The sequence below is a fragment of the Harmonia axyridis genome, chromosome 1 (assembly GCF_914767665.1).
Source record: "Harmonia axyridis chromosome 1, icHarAxyr1.1, whole genome shotgun sequence".
Lineage (NCBI taxonomy): Eukaryota > Metazoa > Arthropoda > Insecta > Coleoptera > Coccinellidae > Harmonia > Harmonia axyridis.
The window spans coordinates 20,291,637-20,319,623 of NC_059501.1; the positions used below are offsets into that span (position 1 = coordinate 20,291,637).

Sequence of the window (27,987 nt, forward strand, 5' to 3'; positions counted from 1 at the left end):
ATTTGAGTAAAAATTCGATATGAACTGAATTGTAATTTATTGTGAATGTTTGCAGTGTCTAAAATCAGTATTTTCTTTTTAAACGGCACCAGGCAGATGCGGAAATTCGAAAAATTTTAAAGAACGCCACCTTACAGCACTCTGCTGAAGCAGACCACCAAAGCAACAGGTGGGTCTCTCAAAAAGTTTGAAACAAAATCGAATCAGTAAACACACCAGGTATTCTATGCATCTTAGTCATATTCTACAACATACGAAACCAAAACTTTTAAGACATACGTTAAATGCACATCAGTATTCTTCTCGAGTTTATGTGAAAGCGAGGTATCTGTGCAATCCAAGCAATGATTTTCAATTATAGTTTAATTAATTTTCCGATGGGCAAGATCAATAGAGCCATTCCGTCCTTATGGATTTGTTGCTTCCAGGCGTGATAGCAAAAACTGTTCGACCGTGAAAGATGAACCGAAATGAGTCGGTACAAAGAAGGGATTTCCGCCAACTTCTCTAATTGGATTTTCCTCTCTTAATACCAACAACCCAACTTCGGGAGATAATTTCCTACCGGATACTGGATTCTGTAGTTACTATTGAGTATTCGACAATTCGATATTAGCTGAGAGACATTCACGCTGCTGAATATACAATCATATCCTACCCCTTTCCGAATAAAATGAGGAATAAATTCATTATTAAGGGAAGGAATAATTTCATATCATAACTTGGGCGAACTCTGATTCTCATTAAAAAAATTTTGGCTCCGCTAAGCTACAAATGTGACTAAAGATTCATGAGAAAGAAGTGCTCTGAAGATGTTTCCATGTCGAAAGTAAACCTTCCTTCTGTTTATTATAATAAATTGTGAAAACTTGATGAAAATCCATTTATTAGATTAAGGATCCAAATAAAATATACTCACTCAGTTTACAATACTTTAATGCATTTCCATACTCCTTCATCATCAAGGCCGATAGAAACTGAAACAAAATTTAAAAAAATTAAGGAAGCAATGACTTGAAGTCAGGACCTTTTGATCGCTCGTTCATTTATGTGCCATTTGCTCCATTGGGTGCCGCATATACCTATAAACAGTTCTGCGGTCTCCAAGGATGCATGAATAAATGAGCGGCGAAAATTTTTTTTTTTTCGGTTCATAATTTTTTTTGAGTAGATAATTGTATTATTCATAAGAGAAATCATATAATTAACACCGATACGATAATAAATGAGGAAATCACTGATGTCAGAAGTTGTTTAAATTCATATTGATGAAATTTTTTCAAATCGTTTTCACGAGACCTTGAAAGAAGTGCTTGATCATGTTTAAAATTCAGTATTTTCTTTCATGAAGATATTGTATATTCAGTATCAGGATTACAAGTTTGAAGTACTGCACCTGCAAGGTGACATGCCATGAAAAAAATGAATCAATGTTGGAATTGTTTTTTTCAGTAAACGGGAAATTAGAAAAAAAATAACTCTGTGATTTGTCCTGTTTCATCTGGCAACCAACGCACATTCCAGAAAGAATCATATCTCTTACTATCATCTCTCAAAGTATGTATCGAAACATTTCAACCGAGACCAGGGAGATAGTCGCTACCTGACCTCGCCAGCCTGAACCAACGATCGAGGCACTGACGAAACTAGAGCAGACTTAACGCCACAGCGTTTATATTCTATGATTGTGACAACGTTATTAATACGAAATTTTGTGTAAAATTATCATTCTATAAATCCACGTAAAATTTCAACTCGACTGGATCTGTTCCTGTTGTCAATAGTAGATTCTTGTTGTTCCATATTCTTTTTGAATTTCTCATGACTCTGGTTTTGATATTCAAACAAAGCTTGAAAAAGTTATTTTATTCATGTTAAAAAATTGAATCTTAAGATTAGAATTAAAACTATGGCCTATTATGCAGAGTTTATTATTATTGAACACAGTTGAACTAACTTACTTTTACATAGGACCCTTCAGTAGTTATTACTGAACCGCCGTCCAAGTCTAAGTGGTCGAGTAAAAGAAGGAACCTCGTATAGCATATTTATTGAGTCCAGAGCCATATGATATGAGAATACGACTCAAGAAATTTCAGTAAAAAAAAGAAGATATAAATCCTAAGAACAAGAAATCAGAAGTTTTAAGAAGACTTCTGTTACTTTTCGTATATCGGACAAACTGCCAGTTGTCCACTCCATTAAAGATTGATGGATCGAGTAATTGCTCTGCCTGAGTGTTGAGGAAACATTAAATTGCTCCATTAACTTTATTAATTAGATAGTGGAATTTGGCATCACTCCGAATAACTTAATATAGGTCATCAATAGTCAGTTCAGTTTCAAAGATTATCGAATTTTCAATCTCACTAGAAAGGAATGTGTCAGTGCTCATGTTAAATAGAAATTCCCCAAGAAAGGTATTAGGTGTACAACTTTGCTTCCGCCGTTTTACAATAGATGACTGTAACGGTAAGTGGTAGTCGAAATAAATAGATTGTAGATGTCGTACAATAAGCTTAAATTTGTGCCTGCATCATGAAGTTATTCCTGATTAAACATGTCAGCTTACGAGCCAAATTCTAGTCATTTGCGGGAGGTTTTAATTTTCTGCTTTAATATGAAGAAATCTTCAGCGACGCTCATCGAATTCTCTCAAATACCTATGGTGGGGCCGCTATGAGTGAAATAACGTACCGAGAGTGCTTTCAACGCTTCAAAAACGGTAATTTTGACATCGAAGACCAGCATGGCGGTGGAAGAGAGAGGTTTTTCGAAGACACAGAATTGGAGGCATTACTTGATCAAGACTCGTGTCAAACGCTACAAGATTAGGCAGGATCATTGGGAGTAACACAACAAGCCAGTTGAAAACGCCTGAAAGTCAGGAGAATGATTGAGAAACAAGCAAATTGGGTACCGTATGAGTTGAAGACGACAGAAGTTGAACGGCGTTTGTTTGCTTGTGAACAGCTGCTTTCAAGGCAAAGACGAAAGGGATTTCTGCATCGCATTTTACTGAAACAAAAAATAGGTTCATTACGATAATCCCAAGCGCAGAAAATTATGGGGATATCCCGGCCATGCTTTCACGTCGACGGCCAAATCGAATATTCACGATTTCAAGGTCATGCTCAGTATTTGGTGGAACCAGCTTAGCGTATTGTATTATGAGTAGTAAGAACCGACTGAAATAATCACAGGTGATCCTTATCGAACCCAATTAATGCGTTTGAGCCGAGCATTGAGAGACAAACGGCCGCAATACAACGAGAGACATGATGAACTGATTTTACAACATGACAATGCTCTACCCCATGTTGCGAAAGTGGTCAAGACATATTTGGAAACGTTGAAATGGGAAGTCCTACCCCACTCGCCGTATTCTGCAGACTCCGCTCCATTAGAGTATCTCTTGTTTCGAGCAATGGCACCCGGCCTGGTTGACCACCACTTCCGGTCTTATGAAGAAGTAAGAAATTTGATCGATTCGTGAATCGCTACAAAAGATGACCAGTGAGAAAGTAGTGGCCAGCGATGGACAATACTTTGGGTCATAAAAGTATAACCAGTTTTTCACAATAAAGCCCCAAAATTCTGAATAAACAGCGGAAGCAAAGTTGTACGCTTATTTAAGTCAGTTCCTCATGGAGAAAATGAAACTTTCGGTTCACAATTGTCAAATCACTAAAAGAAGATTCGATACAAAATTCACCCCATAACAAGAATTTCCAGTATCTACTAAAATACCGAATCAATATGGTTAAATATACGCGCTTTTAATTAACCTTAATTCGACTGGATATCTGCATCGATTGGATCAAATTCGAAACGATGAAGTAATCCAAATCATCGAGATGGTATTTACGTGAATAATGGCATACAGTTCAGTTCGTAATTCCCAACAATTTAATATTAATCCTACTATTGGCATCCCCATGAACACGCAATGCAGGTTAGAGGGTCTTGCCAAAGTATGCAGCTGGAGGAAGTGCAGTACACATTAAATTTACGGCAGAATGCATATCATTTTGAGTAAAACAACACGAACTTGAATTCGGTTGTATCGTATCTCACAGAACAACGAGGAATTCAGGAACTTCTTATCTCAGTTTATCGTAGAGAATGGGCCATGTCGAAAACTAGGAAGGAACTCCACAATAGTTCTCTTATTTCATATTGAAATTTGAGTTTTCCATATAAAAAGCGGTGTGTTTGAAAGTTCATTCCTTTCTCGTCTCGAATATATGAATGAACATTTCAGCCGTTTTCTCTGATAATTTCACTCGTGCTCAGTAGTATTCTTGGAAATAAAAAAATTGAAGAAACTAAGCTATTGACGTCGAAGAGTTTGCGTTGGCGTCTGCACAAACACCGTTAATTTGTTGACCCAACCTAATTGCCTTTACCAAGTTTCATCAAGCTAACTCGTGATATTAAGATTATGAGAATTTCACGTACCACGTCACTCAAATAGTCCTTTGGCGTTAATAGTGCCACATAACTTTTATCTTTATTATTATTATTCACTGAATCGGGGTCATTGCGGCTCTGTATTGCTTTCTTTTTTTCTTGACCCTACCTATTCATTCAAATTCAGGGAGGTAGTCGATACGGTTAACAAAACCGATGACATCTTTGGAGCCTTAACTATTACTTCCTGAGTATACAGAACTGATTTTCCAAAGTGAATGCACACGTTGTGCTCAGCAGTTTCTACCTCCTTTCCACAGAGTCTGCAGATCTCATCTGCTTACTTACCCAAGCGGTACAAAAAGTATTCGCACCGACAGTGTCCTATGAGCACTCCCATGGTAGCTTCAGGAGCTTTCTGGTATAGGTCGGTGAAAGCATCACAAATTTTTTTGGCTGAGCAAGGCCCGGCATATTCCTCCAGAGGGTGTTCCTATTGTCCCATTCTCATTGTTGGACCGCTGTCTTAGCCCACAGACGAGCTCAAGACCAACAAGTGTTGACCTTGATGCGCTTTTTGCAAGTTCATAGTCTCTTTCGTTTTCTTCAATACCACAATTCCCTGGTATCCATTTACTTTATTTCTTCTGGTTGTTTTATGGTATTACGGCACTCCCATGTCAATAGAGATCCCTGGCTATATGATTCCAGGGATCTCAGCGTGGTCTGGATGTCCGTAGTGATGTAAATACGCGCCTCTTTGAGGTTCCTTTTTAGACTCTTTTGGGCACTATTACAGACAGCTAATGTCTCGGTTTGCAAGATAGAGGGCTCACTTCCCAGGGATCTTGATATCCTCGTTTAGGCCCATATACCTCAATACCTGTGCTTCTGATTTTGATCGGTATACCATATGAAGGACTTTTTGTTCAATTGATTTACGAATCTCATTGCACAGAGACGGTCATCAATGACCGTTTCAAAGGGTACTTCGAAATCGAATATAGTTGGCATCACATCCGAGGGTTTTGCCAAGAGATTTGAACCCACTTTTCCAACAAGATAACGCGCGACCATATATATAACCAGAATTACGTTAGCAATTAACCAATGTTTCCGTGACCACAAAATCGACTATGTTTGTTTTCATTACAAGCTCCTTACAAAATTTCGCTCATCGCTTAATCAGAAGCATACTAAATTCCAGTAGAGTATCGAAAAAAATTACGATATGCCTGTGACCAATAACCTACGGAGTCAAAAAATGATTTCAGTCGCCATGGGGAATTTCAAGGCGATCACATCGTCAAAATCATAAAAAAATTCAAAGAGTACATCAACAATTTCATACGTGTGCAAAATTTCGAGTGGATAGCATCATTGGTACCAGATTGAAGCAGAATACCCAAAAAAAACCTATTATTTCATTGACAACAGAGCTAAAGTTGAAATTTTATGTGTATATTTAAAATTACAACTCCACGCAAAATTTCATGTTAATAGAAAATTCGGGTAGAATTCCAAAAAATAAGTGAGGACCCCACTGACGTCCATTAATGCTCCAATTGGAAATCTCACTAAACAGTAATGTGGCCTCCTAGAGCGCATGAATGACGAGCTCTCGAAAGCTTCTGACACGGCAGTGTTTTTTTCATTTTTTTCGGTGTCACTTTTCAGGATGGGTGAAGCAATCTCAAACGTTTTTAGGTCTTACGTATTCAATTTCATAAAAACCCCATTTTCAGCCTTTGACAAGACTTTTTCTATATTATTTTTATGTCAATGAAAAATGAGATATTTGTTCGGAAAGTTATATCATGCATATATTTATTCTTCATCGAAAAATTAATCTAATTCTCTATAATTCCAAAGAAATTGAATGAATGAGGGCTTTCCTCAATATTTAACAATATTTTGCTTTGAAATGAATAATAGTGAAAACCTCATGTAAATCGATAGTCTCTAGCGCAAATTATAGCGTATATATTTTTGAACTGACTTAAACGGTATAGACCCCTCTTAAAAGCTTGATAATATATCTGACAAAATGAAGCACTATTAACATATTAAATGACAGAAAACGCTCAAACTCCGCGGAGTTATAATCGACAGTTGTGGCAACAACAGAAAAGAATTCCAGTTTTTTCCGAATGACAAACTCTCACAGTACTTTTCTGACAGATATTCAACATCAATCTGACTAAACGTCTGTCATACTTTCGGAAAAAATATTGCGGAGCTGGCTTACAGAATGTCCATAAAATCGCATGGTCAGTGGCCCTTTTAAGCTTAGGTCACACCTAACGAATACCCAAACATTCATTATCTACCCTGTTCAGTTCGCTTTCCATTGATACATAGCAGATCGTAAATCTAACGGTCGTTTTGTTAATTTCAGCGCGTTCGCATTGCGTTAATAGACCACAAAGAGATTGTTTCCTCAAAAGGCCATATTTTTCCCATGAATACAGTGGAAATTACGGGATTTTTCAGTAAGTCGTTCGGGTTTTAAAGTGCTGAACTTTCCAGGTCGCGAACGCTTGTTCTAATCCTGTCAAAGGTCGAAAATGAGAAGCGAGTATTCAGGTCAACCTCTTTGATCCCGTCTGAAAAGCGAAATAATCTCTGTTTCCATATTGGGAAACCGGGAACGTGGCTTTACGCTGATGGTTTTCGCGCCGTTTAAACCAGTCCTAGTGTCTGGAAATAGAACAATAAACTCGTAATTCAGGGTAGGTATTACGGTAAAAGTCAAGGCAAATGTAATTAGAATGAATTGTTTGCTAGAAACTGAGATAGGTATAATAATTTGAATTGAAATGAATAACGTTACCAAAAGAGAACTACAACAATGCTAGCTATAACAATGCCTCAACATTGTCCCCATCTTGACCAGGTATTTTTTTTCCATAGAATCCGTCAAAGAAAAGCTAGCAATCTAGACAATAACTCCGCACCAGACTCAGATGAACTCACATCAATAACTTTGAAAGCATGTTCGTCCTCACTTTCCCTACCATTGAGCATTATCTGGAGGGGTTGCTATGTCCTATAGCATGAAAAAAAGTTCTGTTACATCAGTTTTTTGGGAAGGTGATAATCTTTCGGCGAATAATTACAGTCAGATTAGTTTTATTTCTTGTAAGGTATCTGATAAAATCTTGGACAGAAATAATGTTATACCACTCTGTCGGCATTGATTTTCAACAAGGAGATCCGTCGCTCTATGGATTTAGGTGATTCCAAGGGTTTACCTTGATTTCTACAAGGCCTTTAACAAAGTGCCTCTTCGCCGACTCGCTCATAAAATTCAGTATTTTGGAGTCAAAGATAATTTGCTCCATAGGATCTTTTCTCAGTGACAGAGGTTCACATCAACGATTAATATTATCTACCCCAAGATCTGTCCATAGTGGTGTCTCGCAAGGATCCGTCCTGGAACCACTATTATTTCTTCATGTTTCTGATCTCCTGTCCTTATTGAAATCAAACTACCTCTTTGCTAAGCGACGCTTGAGGGGAGACCTCATAATAGCCTACAGAGCCAAGCACCAAATGCTGTTTTCAAGTTTCTTAGTCTTTCCTTTGGAAGATTATACGTGTGTACGGCCGGACAGACATCCAGCCATATTATGTGACTTCAAATCGAATAGAGATATTATGTATCGTATAGAAATGCACCGGAATTATTTCGATTTTCGGTTATCAAAAAATAGGTATGGCTCAAACTACAGCAAATGGGTGATACTAATACCCCCTCCAAGGTCCACTTCTAATTTGGAAACACCCTGTATATTGTTCTCATCATAATTTTCAAAAAGTGGTAATCAGTATTGCCAGATCCATTTCGTGAGCAATAATTTGTACTAAACATCTGTTTGAGACAAGCGCTCAAAAACAAGCAAATTTAACACTGGCTCATTATTTCCGTTTTTCACATCGATGGCTTCATTAACAGGTAGAATGAAAACATTTTTCTCTGAGAATTCTCTAATGATTCCTAGGAAGGCAATGCATCTTAAACTTGTCACGGTTTATTGTCCTGACTCATTACAACAGTTATAATTGAAAAAAAAACAGTCAAAGGAGGTAAGACTTTTGAACCGTTTTTTCCATATCCGAGAGACAGAAACGAGATCTAAATTACTCTGTGAAATGTCAGGAAAGTTCATTAAGAGATGTAAAGTTTCCCAACTAAACTCAGAAATGTTTTCTTGTATCATTCTTGCGGTATGAGGTTTAACATTCGGTACCTATCCTTGGAGAACACTCAACAGAACCCACTTTCCTTAATCATCTCAATACAGTATTTCTGCATAAGTTTCTTGTAAAACATTGTATAATAATGATGATCTAATCAATTTCCCGAAATACGAAATGAACAATGTTCAACGAAAATAAAACTATACATTTAGTAGGTGATAAAAAAGGTGAGGTAAACTGATAGTTTAGTTCGTTATAAAATTGACAAAAAAATGTATGCCAATCCTTACAATAAAACGCATAATCTTTTTGTTTTCCCTCATAAAAAATAAGCGAATTGGAAATGAGAATGAACTGTGCTTTCACAGGCACAATAAAATGGTTTTTATACGGTTCCATAAAGGGATACAGCAAGAGAGCTGGGTTGTAAAACTGAAATCAAATATTCAGAATCAATAAGTGCATAGCCTCTTCTGTTGGGGAATAAAAAACATTCGGGAAGTTTAACATTTCAAACAAGAAGATATATCGATGAGATATTGAGTTGCGCAGCTAAATAATCGATTCAAATGTTGTTCTTGAAGCTTGGAGTTGCTATTTTACATATACACCGAGATCTACACCCCAATTCCCTGAAAAAGTATGAGTCTATCAAAGTTCAAGAGTTATCGTTTTTAAGGCCGGACGGCCGAGTGATAAGTCGAATCAGTTCTAAGTCGAATCGTTTCAGACTATCCTTGGCACAAAATTTAAATATTACAGTACGCATAATTTAACGATCGAAGACAAATTTTTTCAGAACAGTTTTTCTTAACGTTCATGGTTTATAGTGTTTTCTGCTCGATTCTATGATTTTTTTCTTCATTTGAATTAATTTATTTCCACCTAATAAAGTGAAAAGTGACGTTCTAATTCTGCTATATCAGTTTCATTGAATACCGATTGGAAAAAGCTTACCATTGTATAAATTATAGTATAGTATATCCAAAGTCACTTGGAGGAAGCCAGAATATTTCGATTATACAAGGGTTGTCCAAATTTACAGAAATTCCTTCGGGACCAGTGAATTTATTGCGTAACAATACTTCAAAATAAACCCCGGTATTTAGCGGATCGCGGTATCCACTTCAAAAGGCAGGCCAGTGTGGACAGTTAGAGTGGCCTATGAGGCCACTCTAACACTATCTAGGGAAGGTACCGACAATAAGGGAATTAGAAATCACAGAGTCTGGTCCTCCCTTACTAATTACATACATCCCTTTCCCAATCTTCTTTTCTACTTAGTATCGTAATGAAGGTTTTCTCGATGCAAATTTTCATTATCATCCAAGGGAAGGTTCGCTGATGATAATGAAAATTTGCATCGAGAAAACCCTCATTACGATACTAAGTAGAAAAGAAGATTGGGAAATGGAGTCCACAATCCCAGTTCTCAAAAAAATTACCTTCAAATGGTACACGGGTGGTTCCAAAACCACAACGGGGACTGGCACTGGATTATTCGGGACTAGCACCAAATGCTCAATATCGTTAGGCCATTGTCTAAGTGTCTTTCAGGAATGAGATACTTACAATAGAAAGATTCGTAGAACTTAACTGAGCAAGAAACGATCCCAAATGTGATATAGCGATACATTCTTATAGTCAGGCTGCAATCAGAGCTCTAAGCTCACATATCATCGATTCTAAGATGATATTGGAGTGCCGAAAAAAACTCAATGGAATTGGTAAGAATAACAGGGTCTTTTTGATCTGGGTTCCCGGCCACTCGGGAATTATAGGGAATAAAGAGACCAAGACACTTGCCAGAAAAGAAGCCCAAACTCCTTTTATCGGCCCGGAACCTTTTTTGGCATAGGCAATGGTACCTACAGAAAGAGTTTCAGGAGAAGGAAAAAACCGAAAGAGAAACACTCTGGCGGATTCTTCCTGGTTTGGATCATCCCAAAAAGTTTCTTTGAATCTTCGACACTGCGAGATCCAATAAGTATCTGGATTTGATCAAGAATATACTTTTGAGAGTATCCTCACTAGATTCCTCACAGGGCATTGTCGCCCTTAGGAAACACCTCATGAGAATGGGTCTAGCAGAAAATGACTACTGCAGATTCTATGGGAAGGAAGAAGAAACTTCGGATCACCTGGTGACGAAATGCCTTGCCATCACTAGCCTGATTTGGACAAGAAACTTGTAGAAGTGAGGAATTAGTCTCCTTGAAGCCATCTCAGATACTGGAGTTCATTGGAACTCTGGTTTTAGAAGGCGAGCTTTAGATCACGTTGTGGCGAGAAAAGCTCTGATGGGGGAACAATGAACCATTAAGTGGCAGTGAAACGGAACCTCCTTGATTAAATCTCAATCTTAATATCCAAATTTTCATATGTTTGGTTCTAAATATTGGAGACTTCGTTAAGCCATTAGGCTATCACTAATAAAGAATACCATATTGTCTTGGCAACAGATAATGTGTACAGTACCTCTTGCAAGGTGCATTCGTGCCCAAAACTTCAATTTCTGAGACAGTATTATAAGAACCACTCACCTCTGCAAGGAACTCCGTTGGTGCTGACATACTCTCATCTGCATCTGTGTACTCGCTTAGATCTTCTGTACTACTTAGGGTCGGTTTCAGTAAGCCAATGTTTCCATTATCTTCAGTCGTCATAGTATTTATTTAATCTGAAATGAAAAACAAATCAAAAATACTAATATTTAAACATTATAATCGTCAAATTTTAGTTCACTTCCTCGAAGAGAATTATTGAGAATAATCTTTAGGTGAATCTTTCGTGTGTTCATTTCTATGTAGAGGAAATAAAGATGAATAGAAATAACATTTGCGCCAAATTTGGAGAGTCATCCTTCAATACTGCCCTTAGACATACGCTTACTGTTCAGAAACGCCGTGTTCGATGCCAGCTGGCATTGCTCAGTATGAGAACGCGTTGGTTTTATTATTATCTATAAAAATCATTTGGGATGATCGGCAAAAAAATCGGTACGGCAATTTTTCATAATTTTATCCTTCTCTCAAATGGAGTGGGTGAAAATACCACATTTTACCGAACTTGTCACGTCATAGCTTTGTTAGTTCATGACAATTCCGTCAGTTGAAATATTGACCTTATTTGTTATTTGATATCAGATGTATTATCTTGTTAATCTGAGAATGGCGGTTTTTTCTATCAAGCTTCGTTGAGATATCAATCCAATTTCGATTATGATTTTCCTGATCATCTAGTTTATCTTCAATACTTATTTTAACGAAGATTTGCTCGTTTATAATAGCCTGTATTTGATATTTGCTAATAATTTATTCATATATATTGTTCAGGTCAGAAAAATCGCATTAATTACTCTACTAGTAACAACCAATGAACCACTTGCGTTAATTGAAATTTTCTTTGTGAAAATTTAGAAGATATTGTTAATCTTAATTGAACATGTCATCTCACGAGCCGAATTCTCATCATTTGCGGGAGGTTTTAGTTTTCTGCTTCAGTATGAAGAAATCTGCTGCGGAGGTTCATCGAATGCTCTCAAATACCTTAAGTGAGGCCGCTATTAGTGAAAGAACGTGCCGAAAGTGGTTTCAACGCTTCAAGAACTGTGATTTTGACGTCGAAGACCAGCATGACGGCGGTGAAAGAGAGAAGGTTTTCGAAGAATTAGAGGCATAACTTGATCAAGGCTCGTGTCAAACGCAACAAGAATTGGAAAAATCAATGGGAGTGACGCAACAAACCTTTTAAAAACTCCTGAAAGTCATGTGAATGATTCAGAAACAAGGAAATTGGGTGCCGTGTGAGTTTAAGCCGAAAGAAGTTGAATGGCGTTGGTTTGCTTGTGAACAGAGCTGCTTGCAAGGCAAAGACGGAAGGGATTTCTGCATCGCATTGTGTCTGGAGACAGAAAATGGTTCATTTCGATAATCCCAAGTGCAGAAAATCATGGGGATATCCCGGCCATGCTGCCACGACGACGGCCGAACCGGATATTCACGGTTCCAGAGTCATGCTTATTATTTGGTTCAACCAGCTCGGCGTAATGTATTATGAGTTGTAAAAACCGACTGAAACAATCACAGGTGATCGTTATCGAACGCAATCAATGCGTTTGAGCCGAGCATTAAAAGACAAATGGCCACAATACAACGAGAAACATGATAAAGTAATTTTTCCACATGACAATCCTCGACCCCATGTTGCGAAAGTGGTCCAGACATACTTGGAAACGTTGGAATGGAAAGTCCTACCCCACCCGCTGTATTCTCCAGACGTTGCTTCCTCGGACTATCATTTGTTTCTATCATTGGCACATGCTGGCTTACCAGCACTTTCGGTCTTATGAAGAACTAAAAAAATTGGATCGATCCTTGGATCGCTTCAAAAGGTGACCAGTTTATTCAACTCGGGATTCGCACGCTGATCGAAAGATGGGGATAAGTAGTGGCCAACGATGGACAATACTTTGAATCATAAATGTAGTTTTTTATAATAAAGCCTCGTATTTCGAAAAAAAAATTTTCGTTTTTCGCAAAAGAACTGATGATTTGGTATTCTTACAAAGGTCTGATGTATTTCGAAAATATTCGTCACAAAACAGGGAAAAATCTAATTTTGTCAACATTCAAAAAGAGATTTGTAAAGTACTTCTTTTCGACGAAATATTTACTTGACAAGGTTGAAGGTCAGTTTGTTGGAACAAAAACCACCTCTCAGACCATTGCCGACATGTTTCGATTTTATTATTTGATGGTGTCCAGAAGTATTATTTATTTCATATATTTCATGGTTCTGGCAAAAAAACCGCGAAATAGACTAGCCCTGAAGAAGATTTTAGAATAAAATCGAAACATGTCGGCAATGGTCTGAGAGGGGGTTTTTGTTCCAACAACCTGACCTTCAACCCTGTCAAGTTCATCAGTAAATAGGGTATCAAACCAAAAACTCACTTTCGACGACGAAAGTTGAAATTATTGTATTATATTCCTAAATTCTACTGATCATTCAATTTTCCTGTCAACGCCACACATTATTTTTGTCCCTCCTCTCGTAAAATATTGACAGATTACGAGAATGTCACGTGGTGGTGTTCCCTCCTGATAGGCAAACGTAACGATCAGCTGTTATTATGTAAGATAAATAAAAACTATTACATGAATGCCTGTTTATGAATTTACCAAAAAACAAAAAGGCAATTAGTTGGAAACAATGAACTCTCGCATGAAATCAGAAACATTCAAAACCACCAAAAAACAAGCCATGAATACAATAAATCATCACGAAAAGCACTTCCTTTCGACAAAATTGGAATTATTATAATACTCCTAAATTCTACTGATCATTCAATCTTTCTGGCAACACAACATATTATTTGTGTCCCTCCCCATCTGGGAAAATATTGACAGATTACGAGAATGTCACGTGGTGGTGTTCCCTCTCAATAGGCCAACGTAACGGTCAGCCTTTCTCGCTGATATCGCAAGATAAATGAAAGCTATCACATGAATGCATGTTCATCGGATACACCAAAAAACAAAAAGGGAATTAGTCGGAAACAATGAACTCTCGCATGAAATCTGAAACATTCAAATCCCCACCAAAAAACAGGCCGATGCCATGAATACAATAAATCATTTCGAAAAATTATAAAGCACTTCCTTTCGACAAAGGTTGGAATTATTATTATAATATTCCTAATTTCTACTGATCATTCAATCTTTCTGGCAACACTACACATTGAAATTGTTCATCCCCAACTGGGAAAATATTGACAGATTACGAGAATGTCATGTGGTGGTGTTCCCTCTTAATAGATAAATGTAACGGCCAGCTTTTCTCGCTGCTACTGTAAGATAAATGAATACGATCACATGAATGCCTGTTCATGAATTTACCAAAAAACAAAAAGGCAATTAGTCGGAAACAATGAACTCTCGCATGAAATCTGAAACATTCAAAACCCCCAAAAAAACATGCCATAAATACAATAAATCATCACGAAAAATGACGGCTCAGTTCTGAAACTAATCGGTTTATAATTACCGAGAGCACAGCCCCAAAATACGTTACTGGTCGGGGGGAAATTGCCGCGCAAATTAAATTCCTGGGGAATATCATCGGCGGCAATCCGGTTGCCGAACGGCAATTCGCAAAGATCAGAAGTGTCCGTACGCGTCAGCATACTACGGAAATTGGAAATTTTGAAGTTGGACGCCCGCCTCGAAATTAGCAATGGTAATGGATTTCTCTCTCTACGTGGATCTGCGTGACATTTCGTAGGAGATCGATAGGATAATGCGGCTTTTACATTTCACTCATCCGGCTCATTAGCGTGTTGCGTGAATCTTCCGTGAAGAACGTGATGGAGTTCGTCACGGGAAGATTCTTTTGTTCGATCTGCTGAAATATTCGGTATCATTTGGATTTGACGAAGATACTGGTCATCAAAAGTTAAGGATATTGAAATGATTTGTATTTTCTCTCAAGAAAAGCTCAATTCCCTTTCAAAATATGTATTGTAACGAATTCGCAAGCCCTACGCCACTGCCTCTTTCTAGAAGGTACAGGACGTACCGAGAGCTCGATAGAAAGATCAAGTCCCTTCTGGAGAGAGATGCCAGCCGCCAGAGGTATATATCCAATGGAAGCCGCAGAGGAGGGCAGTGTCGAAGTAAACCGCAGTCAGTGCCGACCACTCAAGTAGATATAAGTTGTGGAAATAAATTAATGTAGTAGTGGAAATAAATTGATGTAGTAGTATCTGTTAATAGTTGTATGTATCTGAAATAAATTAGTTTAGTGAAAAGTACCGATTTAATTAACCGAAAAACGTAACAATATGTATATGTATACAGTAGAATCTGAATATTACACCTACGTGTATAACGGCCAACAGCTTTTAGAGACGAGATGGCTGATTCATTGTCTATACAATCACATCCGGTTATTACAACTTCGGCTTTAGCGACCAACCGCTTATAGCGCCCTATTTTGATGATAAAATTAATAAATCGTCCGGTGATAACGACTTGTCGTAGTTTTATTTTCGCCACCATCTCGAACCCAGCTCTAACCAATAAGGTTTATTAGCGCATTCAAATCAGTCGGTGTTTACATTTAGCTCATGATAGAAGCAGTCACCACATCCAATGAATGTACTCCGCGAAGCGAAAAAGTTGTACCATAGAGGAAAAAGGCGCATCGTCTAGATTCTAGAAGCTGGTGAATCGAATATTGCGAAGAAATTCGGCGTATCTCATTCTACGATTCCCTAACGAATAAGAGAATGAACTGAAGAATAGGTAGATCGAGCATTTTTAGAAGTTTCAAGCTTCAACGCAACATAGGAATAACCGTAAACAGGCCTCTGCTTCCAAAAACAAATTTTTTGCTCGAGAGCTGAAAAATCCTAATTTCAATACCCCAAAGATTCCGAAAATTTAGACTTGTGTTCTCCATCAATACTAAGTATAAACACCAATTGCATCAATAACTGCCTGGCATCTTCCCTGCATGCCATTCACTAAGTTACTGAGAGAATCCTGCTCAATTTGTTGCAATAGTTGTGGTAAAAGATATCCGAGCTGTTGAAGTGTTTCGGACTGTGGTTTTTGGCATCACTATTTTTTCGGAATTGGTTCCAAATGTGATTGATTGAATTCAGGTCAGGGGATCTTGGAGGTGATACTAGATGTCGAATACCCTGGATTTCTCTATCAGTTACCGGATCTGTGTAAGTGCATTATTCTCCAGAAAATAGAATTTTGACTGATAGCTGCGACAAAGTATTGAACTACTCCTTTGTTAATTCTATAAGCTTATAAGTGAGATGTATTGGTTTTTGGAAGTACTAATTAGTAAGTTTTATCATCAAAACAAACTCCGCCCCAAACTATAATTGTACATCCTCAAAAAGGATGGACTTCTACTGGACCCGCTTCATTACCAAGTCTAATATTTGACGTGTTTGCGAATGAATGTAACTCTTGTTGACAACCCCCTTGACTTCTTGGAAACGTCTTCAGACTGTGATTAAGGAAATTGAAGTAGCTCGAAGATGTTGAATTGCCATTCTGCAAGTGGTGAGAGGCTATCTTCTCAACAAAGTGTTTAAAAACTATTCTATCGGCGTTGTAGCACGTGGTCTACCACTTCAGGGTATTTGATAAACGAGTTGCAAATTACCGTGCCAGTAAACGTGATATCTCACTTTGGCTAATATTGATTAAATTGGCCACTTGCACTCGTGTTCGTCCATCCTGAAGCATCCCAAGGGCTGTGTTAACATCTTCATCGAATAAAACTTGTCTTGGCATAATGAAAATTCGATTCTCAGCTGCGTGGGACTGTTCTTAAAATTGAAATATAGACTGAATAGAAAATCCATAAAATATTCATTTCTGACACATGGACATAAAATCATTAAACTTGAAAAAAATTTCCTTCATAATGACCCAGACAGTTTCAAAACATCAATATCCTTAACATTAACGAGTAGTTTGATTATTATATTTTTGATCTTGAGAATAAGGGTTTCCTCTGATTTTTCAAATCTGATGAATATCTCATCATATTTTATAATAAAATAATAATGACTTTTTTGTCACAGCCAGTAAGCCCCTCACATTAATTTTAATTCCATTATGAAAATGTCTAGCATATAATCTCGCGATTTTCCTTAGTTATTTCAAGACAGTAGTTGGCCTGCGACTGCATTTTGCAACAATCTGATTTTTTTTCAAAATCATCACGGCCTAGTGCTTCACTTGAAGAAGTTATTCTATAGAATCCCGGCCCACAGACGGTTGGTTGAATTTCTGGTTCAGTTGAACTAACGGAATGGATTATTATGTCAAAATATAATATAAAATATCTGAATTAAAAACGATAAATAAATGATGATTTAAATCTACTGCTAACTGCCTAAAGTTCACGTAAAATGACGTGAATGACGAGCCTAATTCACGTAATGAACCCTAGACACGCGTAGGCCAGACGCAATGTCCTAAAAAAAAAAATGAGTTAGGCGATGTGAACTATGATATCACATAATACACTTATCCTACCTCGAACGCCACTGACATTTTCATACAAGTCGAGTAGTAGGTTTATTTTATCAAATACCTATTTTATAAAGTTCTAATGCTTTCAACTTAGTGAATATTTGGAAATTTCAACATCTTAAGATGCTTGAACATTGGTCAACAATCTTTGAAAATCACTCAGGATATTCCCTATTGAACCAGAAATAATTTTCAAAAATTCGGAAAAATCAATGTAATAACACTTTTCTGCAAGCACGAGAATACTAAGAGGTTTTTAATGTTGAGCCAAAACGTAATGTGAATATTTCATATTTGTTGATTTCCTCCTCATGAGAATGAATGGCTCAGAAAACTGTATTCCGAGATTGTATCTATGTACCTAGTTTCCACGAGGTGAAACGGACACACATTTTTCCTTTAAATTTCCACTGTATAGGGAACTGAAACAAATCTGTTATAATTTCATTAGGTTAATCGTATTTCAATTAACAACGCATCACACAACAAAGCCTAGACGTTTTTGTGAAATTTTGAAAAGGAGGGACGTGAAAACAACTTATGAATTGATCACATACCTGCTAATCCTCACTCTACTTGGAATATAGTTATAAGGAAAATGATTGCCGGCACGTGTGAACTCAAGCAACAACTTGGCACGATACCTTCACATTATAGCCCAAGAGCCCACGATGGCCAGAACTTCGTTATTTTATAAAAGCAGAAAGTTTTTCTGTGCATGCCCCCTACAGGGCCCAAAACGACCAGCGACTATAGAGTTTGGGTTATAGTTACTTTGGCAGATAACAGGTAGTAAATGTGTTTAAAATAATATTGTTAATTCAAATAATAAAGAATGTTACGCGTTACTTCATGAGCACACACAAAACTATTGTATTTTTGTCCACCCTGATGTACCAATTGGAATCAACGTGTGATACATTTTTGGAATCAGCTCAGCTAGAGTAATCGGAAAATTGAGACAAAATGGGGGTGTTCCATTTGAAAAAAAAATGACGATAACTTCATTACTCGAAAGTAATTCACCCTGTATATTAGATTATTATTTTAAAATACGGTAAATTAAAATAAAAAAACGACGTGTTTCAGGATTATTTCTTAAAATGGTCTGTTTAGCTAAAAATGAATTTGTTCCATACTTTACGGACACAGTGTATGTTACTTGAGGACCTATCAAGAAAATTTCACCTCAATAGTTTCAATGGTTTTTACAGACACTATGAAGGTCCGATGTAAGTGCAAGCCCGAGAGCTTAGTCGATTGCGATCTTTTAAGATTAAAAAAATATTTTTTCACGTTCATAGACATATTATATAAAGTGAAAAATGTTATTTAAATATTATAAAATACAAAAAAAAGTATAATTATATGTGAAAGAAATATTTAATTGTTTTCAATTTATTAATAGTTTAGGGGTGATTGGCAAGGGGTAGCAACTGTCAAACGTCTCAATGATGACCATTATCTATCGGCTTGAATAAAGAAGAAGCACATTCTGCATTCAAATGTATCTATTTCAGATTGAATCGATTTCATCAATGAAATTTACAATTTAAAAAATTGCCAAATCATCCTTTCATGGTTCAACACCTCACAAAAATTCTCTTCTTATTGTATTTACCTTCTTTCATCTCATTTCAAGATTTCGAAATTTTACGACAAAAGTTTTTTTGAACATGTTTCCACTCACATTCATATGGTTTTGAGGACATTTATAGATTTAAATATATCGAGTACCATCTGAATTATAACAATATCATATCCCTTATAATTGGATTTACAAATTTCAGCTGACTCGGATAAAAATTTTAGACTAACGATTTCAAACGTTTAATAAAATAAATGACGAATAAGGCATGATTCCGAGTATGGGCATTTACTCTTAGCATCTTTGTAAATCAAGAATATCACATCTCTCTCAACTTTTACTAATAAATATTAAATGAATAAATTTATGCAATTCATATCGTAGAATTTTTCTAATGGGATTTTGCATTTTATTCCCTCCATAAGAAATAATAATAAAAAATACTGTTTAGTAATTTTCACACAAAATCGGCCAGGTTCAGCTCAGAATTACCTCACGTTTAACCTTATGAACTTGAAAGATGATCTAATTAACCTTGACAATAATAAAGTTTCAATTTCAAGGCCAATTAAATTCATCCGGATATTCTGAAACAACCATTAGTTGATATCCTTCCGTTTGTTAACTGTTAAAATGAATGAAACTTATTCAATTAGAACAAAAATATTCTTCAGAAATTAAGATCTAAGATGATACTTAACTAACATGCGTGTTTACGAAACTAAGAGACATTCCTCCCAAACATACATCTCTTCAAGAGTTATCTCGCAGAATGTCACTCTCTTTTGTGTTGTCCCAAATAAAACCGAGATGTGGAGAAAATCAAGCATGGCATTACCTTACGCGATGCTAGAATACGTAGTTTTCCAGAAGAAAGCTGTTACGGACTCATGTTATAAGTTGAAGACCCACCAACAGGTCCACACTTCAGGTGTGCTTCGAAAGGGAGGTCAGGACACCACTAGCGCCGTGTCATGCTCGACGTTCGTAGACGCTGTTTGTATCTGTCGGCGTCGGGGCGCATGTAGTGGGGCTGCTCCGTAACTGAGGATCTTTGGAAACAGTAATCAATTTTGCTTCCGAATGTTCGATTTCAAATTTTCCACTCACAGAAAAACGCACATGAACACATTGCCACATCAGTGTGATCCAACTGTGAAGATCTTGAGTTAGACCATAAATGATGTCCTTCACTAGTTGAAGTACGTAAAGCCAGAGAAGCGTGAGTTTATAAAAAAAGATCTTATTTAAACTGATGGAAATCCTCTTGATCGGCTAGTTTTTATTCGACGGTCAAATAATAATTCAGCCAACATTTTACGGCTTCGCAGTGATAGCGCCGATAATACGCTAAGCTTTGCTTTTCCGCCTTCACAACTCCCTTACGGTCTCTGGCTGGTTTTAGAGTCACGCTGACAGTCAGCGCTGAAGCCTACGCGCGTAGCTCTCAGCGCGTAGCAACCAGCAACTCGTTTCAGAGTCACGCTGAACGTCGTGAGGTACAGTCATGCCCAACCACAACTTCAATCACACGACCGGTATCAATATCGCGATTCATTGTTTCGTTGACTGTCCCCGTCAGCGCGTGCGTTTTACGTAAACACAGTAATGATAACTGAGCTAGGTAGCGCGTCGGCGCGGCGTGGTCAGCGGCGCCGACGCGTTGCGCGTACGCGCTCAATGCCTCAGCGCTGAGCCGTCGGCGTTATTCTAAAACACTTCATAAGTAATCATATATATTTGCCTGTCAGCGCCGACGGTCAGCGTGACTCTAAAACCAGCCTAACGCTCGGTAGCGCGTCGGCGCCGACGCGTTGCGCGTACGCGCTCGATGCCTCAGCGCTAACGGTGATCAGCGCTGAGCGGTCGACGTTATTCTTAAACGCTTCATAAGTAATCATACATAATGGCCTGTCAGCGCCGACGGTCAGCGTGACTCTAAAACCAGCCTTTCTCTTCGAATTAACTTTCGTATCTCCTCCTCTGGGGCTTCGTCGGTGATGACAGGGGAGTGTGTAGTGATTCTAGGCTTGCCTGAAAGATAGCGTCGTGGGCTGCGCATCACTCTCTAAAACGGCAACTCTGGGTATATAAACCCACCCCAGAACGAGAGAATCGACATACTCCACCAGTAATGCCGAAAACACCGATTTATCGGTATTTATACCGATTTGGAAACTGATCTCCCGATGTACCGAAAGGGGATAAATGTATACCGTTTTTTCAATTTCATAGATATTATGTCGAAATTGAATCTTTTACCGAAAAATTAAATATTTTTTATAATTAGATGCATAGACAAGAGATTAGATGAGCACATCTTGCTCGGTTTAGATACATAAAGATAAGATTCAAAAGGGTCATGGGCCTTCATTACCGGAAAGTTACAGACCACGGGCGCTTTCGAAATTTTGGGCTTTCCGGCTTATACATGTTTATTACTCTATAGGATTAACTTAAAGGTATCGACAACATTTGTCGGCAGGTAATTACATAGAATTACTCAATAGGTTTATGATAGGAATATAGAATAAAGGAAACGCAAAATTTTTTTGGCTTTTCCAATAATTTGTCCTTATGCGATTGGTCTAGATTTTCGTGTTATTTTCATTGGTTTTAAACATTTGAGCCTTTTTTGCAAAGGTGGGAGAAAGTGTCAACATTCAGTGCATATTTTATTTAGAAAAATCAGTTAACATCACAGCTTGATGCTTGGGTAAATACCAAAATTTTATTGTACTTTTGTAGTGGAAGATTTTTGATTGTTTTTTGAAAAGGGAGTGCCTGATGAATCCATATGAAAACGACTCAACGCAACAGACTGTCAACCGAAACAATTACCGGTTTGTTGCACGCAAAAAGATTGATAAAAACAACAGTACCTAACTGTTTTGATTTTGACATTGGTCAAGAAATGACCTCAACTATGTCAAAATCATATTGGTATGGGTCGACAACCTCATGAATACCCAATTGTGGGGAAAATTTATATGTTTTTATTTTTTAATGAAAATATTATATTTTATTAATTTTTTCACTTAATGTTATTTTTGGTTACAAGAAAATGTATTATCAGTTAATTAAATGTTTTTTTGTTTATATTTTATTTTAATAAATTGATATTCTTGGTAAAATCTTCCTTACACCGATTTCCCCCCAAATACACCGATTTTGCGCAGTCATTTATACTGATCTTGAGTTTATACTTTCGGCAACACTGTACTCCACTAGGGAGATGAGATGGAAGGTATATTTGGTAGAGATCATTGAGTGTGAAACTGATGATTCCATCAGTGATCTCGGGATGAAATTTCACTATCCTTAGAGAGAGAGCGCACCTTCAAAGTTGGATGGAAAAGGCCTCACCAAATTATTATAGAGATGCTCCCGTCGAAAAGTAGAGTAATTCAACCAATGTAATATACTAAATTTGAAAAATTAAAAGACCTTCCTACTCAAATAACTAATATTGTGACTGTAATTAAATTTTCCAATAATGTTGGTGATTTTCAAAATGCACAATTATAAAGAGATTTATTGAGTACCTGATGTAGGGGTAAACCTATAATTCATAAGAGAACAGGCAATTGTGGGATAAATCTTGAAGATTTTGCTAATTGGATGGCTACTTTTTCAGAGGCAGCTAGTCAAGATAACATTAGCAGTTCTGATTATTTTGATATTACAAAGGTAAGTGTATTCTGAAGTTAGTCTTAACTTCACAATTCTTATCAGATGTTGATGAAATTTGGTATGGGTATTCAGTCTGGCTGTAAATGGAATTTTTGGCCATCGATTTAGAATTTTCCACTCGCAAAATGCATTTCAGACCAACCTGAAAAACTTGTCGATCTAAATGTTGTGTCTGGTGTGTTCGCATATCAGCAGTATAGCAGATTTTAAAGTAATTTGGTAGGGTGTTCAGTTTGGGCTTGAGAGTCTCTCATGAAATCCCATCATTCCAGATGAAGGGTGCTCTTCGAACGTGCGCAAACATGAAATTCTCAGTATTTCTTACTACTTATGTTTCCGCGGGCACCAGTTTAGGACCTAGTGTGTAATTCTCGGCACACTATACGAGAGGTAATTATGACTCTCACGGTCAAAACTACTGAACTCCCTTCAAAAAAACCCCATCCTCATAACTTCCCTGCATAAGCTAAGAGCTTAGGACTTAGGGCTTGCGTTAGTTGCGCAAGTTCGCAAAGGGTCAAGAGGCGTCTCCTCATGGTGATAAGTTCTAAGGGAGGAGGCTCACCGACCAAGTCCCTACAGGGAACTACCTCAGGCTTGAGCTCTGTAATCAGAGCTATGGGGGAAACCATGGAACGAGGAAGGTTATAGGTGGGTAGATGCCTCACATTTTCAGGCTTCCTACTAGATGACTCTACCACCTTCAATGAATTGTTCTTGTCCTATCCCATACTCCACTAGGGCAGGACAGCGTGAAACAAGAAGGATATTCCGCCGTAGAATACCAAAACCTTGGTGAGCCGGCCGCACTGAGGCTGAACGCGTAAGAGGAAGGTTGAAACTTTTCTCTACGGGTTTGGGGTAGGTGAAATGAAGGTTTTTAGTGAGTATGCCCTTCAGGAGATCCTCACACTACCCAACAGGTGTTTTACACTTGTCGAGATTTGTTGGGTGTCCATGAGGTGGATTTCCCTCCATTTAAAGAAAAAAGGTGTATGAGATTTATTATGATTTGACTGATTATATTATATATTCAAATCAAATTTCAACCTTATCGGTTCCGTTATTATGTAAACATTGGATATTTTTTCGGGATAATTCTACAAGAGGTTTGAAGTTGTTTTTATATTTACACGCCAATTTTCAACTAACAGTCGGATCTATTGTCACTGAAATTTAGGTTTCTCTTCTAGTTATTCTGCTTGAATTCTTTATGGTTCTAATAAAGCAATCAACAATTTTCAAATGTCTAGTAATTTTCGAAGGTTACCGTTAAATTCAAATTTCAAAACAACCCCGGATTCGGGATTAATCCTCGTGGCATGATAGTTATATAAATACCTACCTTATTTCATGCTACTCGAGATATTCTGTCTTGAAAGATAAATATTCAACATCTAGACCAGAGAAGCGACAAAGTCTGAAAAAAACTGAAAAAACAAAATTCTTCTGTTATTTCAACTTTATCTTTAAAATTCAAAACTTGGGCAACTAGTTGAGAAAAGTCAGGTTTTGTTATCACAATGATCGCGAGTTCCTGCATTCCTTTCGAAGTGTAACACAGAATCAATAATTATTAGATTTCTAGAATTAAGATATGAGTATTTAGGAAACGTACACAACTACTGAATGAACCGTAGAAGGATACACACACTTTCTTTGATGTTCAATCCATTCAGTTCTGGAAAAAAAATATAAGAAAAGCACAGACGGTCAGGTACTTTATATCGCTCGTTTATTTATACCAATTGCACACTTTGAGACCACATGTACCTTTATACTATTCTGTGGTATATTGCCTCGTAGCTTGAAACTATTTTTGATATGAACACCCAAAATCTCAACTCTATGGGTTCCATAGCCACGAAAATATTGGGTAATGTAAAAAATCACGAAAATATTGGGTTTTTTTTCAATATTCTTCATGAATTATCTATGGTTCTTATTGTATGATCAACGATCAACTTGGGCTGGTTTAAGAGTCACGCTGACCGTCAGCGCTGAAGCCTACGCGCGTAGCAACTAGAAACTCGTTTCAGAGTCACGCTGAACGTCGTGAGGTACAGTCAAGCACAACCACAACTTCAATCACACGACCAGTATCAATATTGCGATTCATTGTTCCGTTGACTGTCCCCGTCAGCGCGTACGTTTTACGTAACACAGTAACGATCCATAAGCTCGGTAGCGCGTCGGCGTGGCCTGGTCAGCGGCGCTAACGCGTGGCGCGTACGCGCTCGATTCCTCAGCGCTGACGGTGGTCAGCGCTGAGCCGTCAGCGTTATTCTAAAACGCTTCATAAGTAATCATACATATTGGCCTGTCAGCGCCGACGGTCAGCGTAACTCTAAAACCAGCCTTGAAGTTTCCCACGGAGCGTTAAATTTTATTTTATAATAACTAAACTCTCGATATTGGATTTGTGGGAATATTGAGTTTTTTTTATTGAATTTTCGAGGGCTCTGGTTGGGCTATTAACACAAAAATTCGCACGTAGCTTGAAATAGTAAATCTATATATTAGGTGTAAAACTTTGCTTCCATCGTTTTGCATTAGATGACTATAGCGGTAAGTAATATTTCTATGGCGTTACAAATAACGCCATTGAAATATTAGTCGATTTGTGTCTGCATCATAAAGTTATCCTCGATTAAACATATCAGCTTACGAGCCAAATTCTCGTTATTTGAGGGAGGTTTTAATTTTCTTCTTTAATATGAAGAAATCTGCGGCTGAAGCTCATCAAATGCTCTCAAATACCTATGGTGAGGCCGCTATTATTGAAAGAACGTGCCGAGAGTGGTTTCAACGCTTCAAAAACGGTGATTTTGACCAGCATGGCGGTGGAAGAGAGAAGGTTGTCGAAGAAGCAGAATTTGAGGCATTAGTTGATCAAGACTCGTGTCCAACGCAACAAGAATTGGCAGGATCATTGGGAGTGACGCAACAAGCCATTTCAAAACGCCTGAAAGCTATGGGAATGATACAGAAATAAGAAAATTAGGTTCCGTACGAATTAAAGACGAGATATGTTGAACGGCGTTTGTTTGCTTTGTGAACAGCTAATTGCAAGGCAAAGACAAAAGGGATTTCTGCGCCGCATTGTAACTGGAAACGAAAAATGGGGATAACCTCGAGAGCAGAAAATCATGGGGATATCCCGGCCATGCTTCCACGTCGACGGCCAAACCGAATATTCACGGTTCCAAGATCATGCTCAGTATTGGTGGAACCAGTTCTTAGTAGTTTTTTAACACAATGTGTTCGATCCTTATGGTCTAAGCGTTAAATTTAGTAAGTAGGTATAGAAGGTACTTACAATTGTTTGGAAATCATTTTCATTTCACTGGAATTTTGGGAATTTCAATTTTATTTCAAATAATTGTGAATGTATGAGAAATCATGAGAGTGACATTAATGCCTGTGACCTCAAAATCTATTATGATCTTAAACTATATTCCATGTTCAGTAATTTCTATGGATATTAATTTATGTAACAAACACCACAAAAGGGAATTTAACTTGAAATATTAATTTACTAAAATGAAGAACAATGAATGCTTGATTGGATCTTGTCCCACCAATTCAACCTTTTCATTTCTCGATGAGTACCTACCTATTTATTTTTATTATCGAATAATTTTTGTACAATATTCAATTTGTGTTCATCTTTGATTTCACCTTAGATTTCTATGGTGAATCAATCAATCAAAGACTTGTGAAACCAGTACTATACTTCATTACTTCATAATATTTCGAAATCCCTACTCTCGTTTGCGGGAGTGTGGGACCCCTACTGTCATTTATGAGTCTCTCGCGAAATAATTTCGCGAGGTAATTGCGCCTATTGTAAAGTCGATTGCTTTCGATGAAAAAGATGAACCACACACTGGATGACCGAAAATATTGATAAAATTATGGACATTGTCAAGTCCTGTTCCGATTATCCAAGAGCTAAAGATGTTCAATGTATGGGTACCACACGAGTTATTGCAAAAAACCTCATGGACCGAATTTCCATCTGCGAATCGCTGCTAAATCGCAAATAAATCGACCAATTTTTGAAACGGTTGGTGATTGTTAATGAAAAGTGGATCACTTACGACAACGTCAAGCGAAAACGGTCGTGGTCGAAACGCAGGGCCCCCGCAAGGGTCATCAACGCCCGCGTGCCGAAAATATTTTGGCGCCCCAAAAAGGGGGGAAGTGGAAAAAAACGTCGCAGGATAATCGGCAAAAAATGTTTCAGTTTTTGTTAGGAATTTATTTGTAGAAGGGTTAAAAAAACTATTAGCAATCTTTATTGAATGCCTTAAGAACTTTATGCTGTCAGTTGTTGCATAATACATTTTTTAAATGTTTAATTATTTTATTAAAGCATTCGATCAAAACCGCATTTTATTTTAATTTTGTAATGAAACTGCAGAGTTTTCAAAACCTGAGCTTTATTCTTCTTTAAATTATTCATAATATTATATTAAAATATTAATATTATTATTAATAATTATTAAATATTATTCCATACTCCCAGCCATCTTCTCCCTTTGTTGAAGTCTAGCTTTTTTTTGCTCTCGAAATTTTGCACCAGAAGGTCGTTTTCTCTTGTATGACTCCTAGAATTTAAGAAAAACTTGATCCAAAGTTGGTAAGGACATTCACCCATGATTTACTTTGCGCCATCTCTTTGAGAATAACCCGTATGTTTTCATTTTTATGAATTTAAACCTTAAATCCGAGCCTTTAAACCTAAACGGAGTTAATATTACTAATAATAATAAGTTAAGACCGATCTGAAGCACATACCCTGTTCCTGTTATAATAATTAATTTTTGGCAAAGGTGAAATATAATTTTTTTAGAATGTCAAACGGCTACGAACATCAAATAAATAATACAGATCCAGGGTGCATATTAAAAAAAAAAATTAAGTATATTATGATGGTGGCCCCAAGTAACAAATTCAAAATATCAAAGTCGATTCAATTTTTTCACGATTACAAAAAATACTTCCCTACTTGAAGCA

The 27,987-nt window shown here is 37.3% G+C and overlaps 1 protein-coding gene across 2 annotated transcripts in view; it reads right to left on the bottom strand.

Annotated features, from left to right (window-relative positions):
• The window catches only part of LOC123684399 (dentin sialophosphoprotein), a 37,295-nt gene extending 10,875 nt beyond the window's left edge, over window positions 1-26,420 (bottom strand). The window contains exons 1-3 of one of the 2 annotated variants that reach the window (XM_045623649.1): window positions 26,285-26,420; window positions 11,160-11,296; window positions 920-977 (exon numbers count right to left, since the gene is read on the bottom strand). In XM_045623649.1, the coding sequence (XP_045479605.1) occupies window positions 920-977; window positions 11,160-11,282 (181 nt within the window). In that variant the 5' untranslated portion in view covers window positions 11,283-11,296; window positions 26,285-26,420. Of the gene's footprint in view, window positions 1-919; window positions 978-11,159; window positions 11,297-20,110; window positions 20,261-26,284 lie in introns of those variants that run through there. The other variant, XM_045623657.1, reaches the window with a different exon arrangement.
• Between the last annotated feature and the right edge of the window lie 1,567 nt (window positions 26,421-27,987).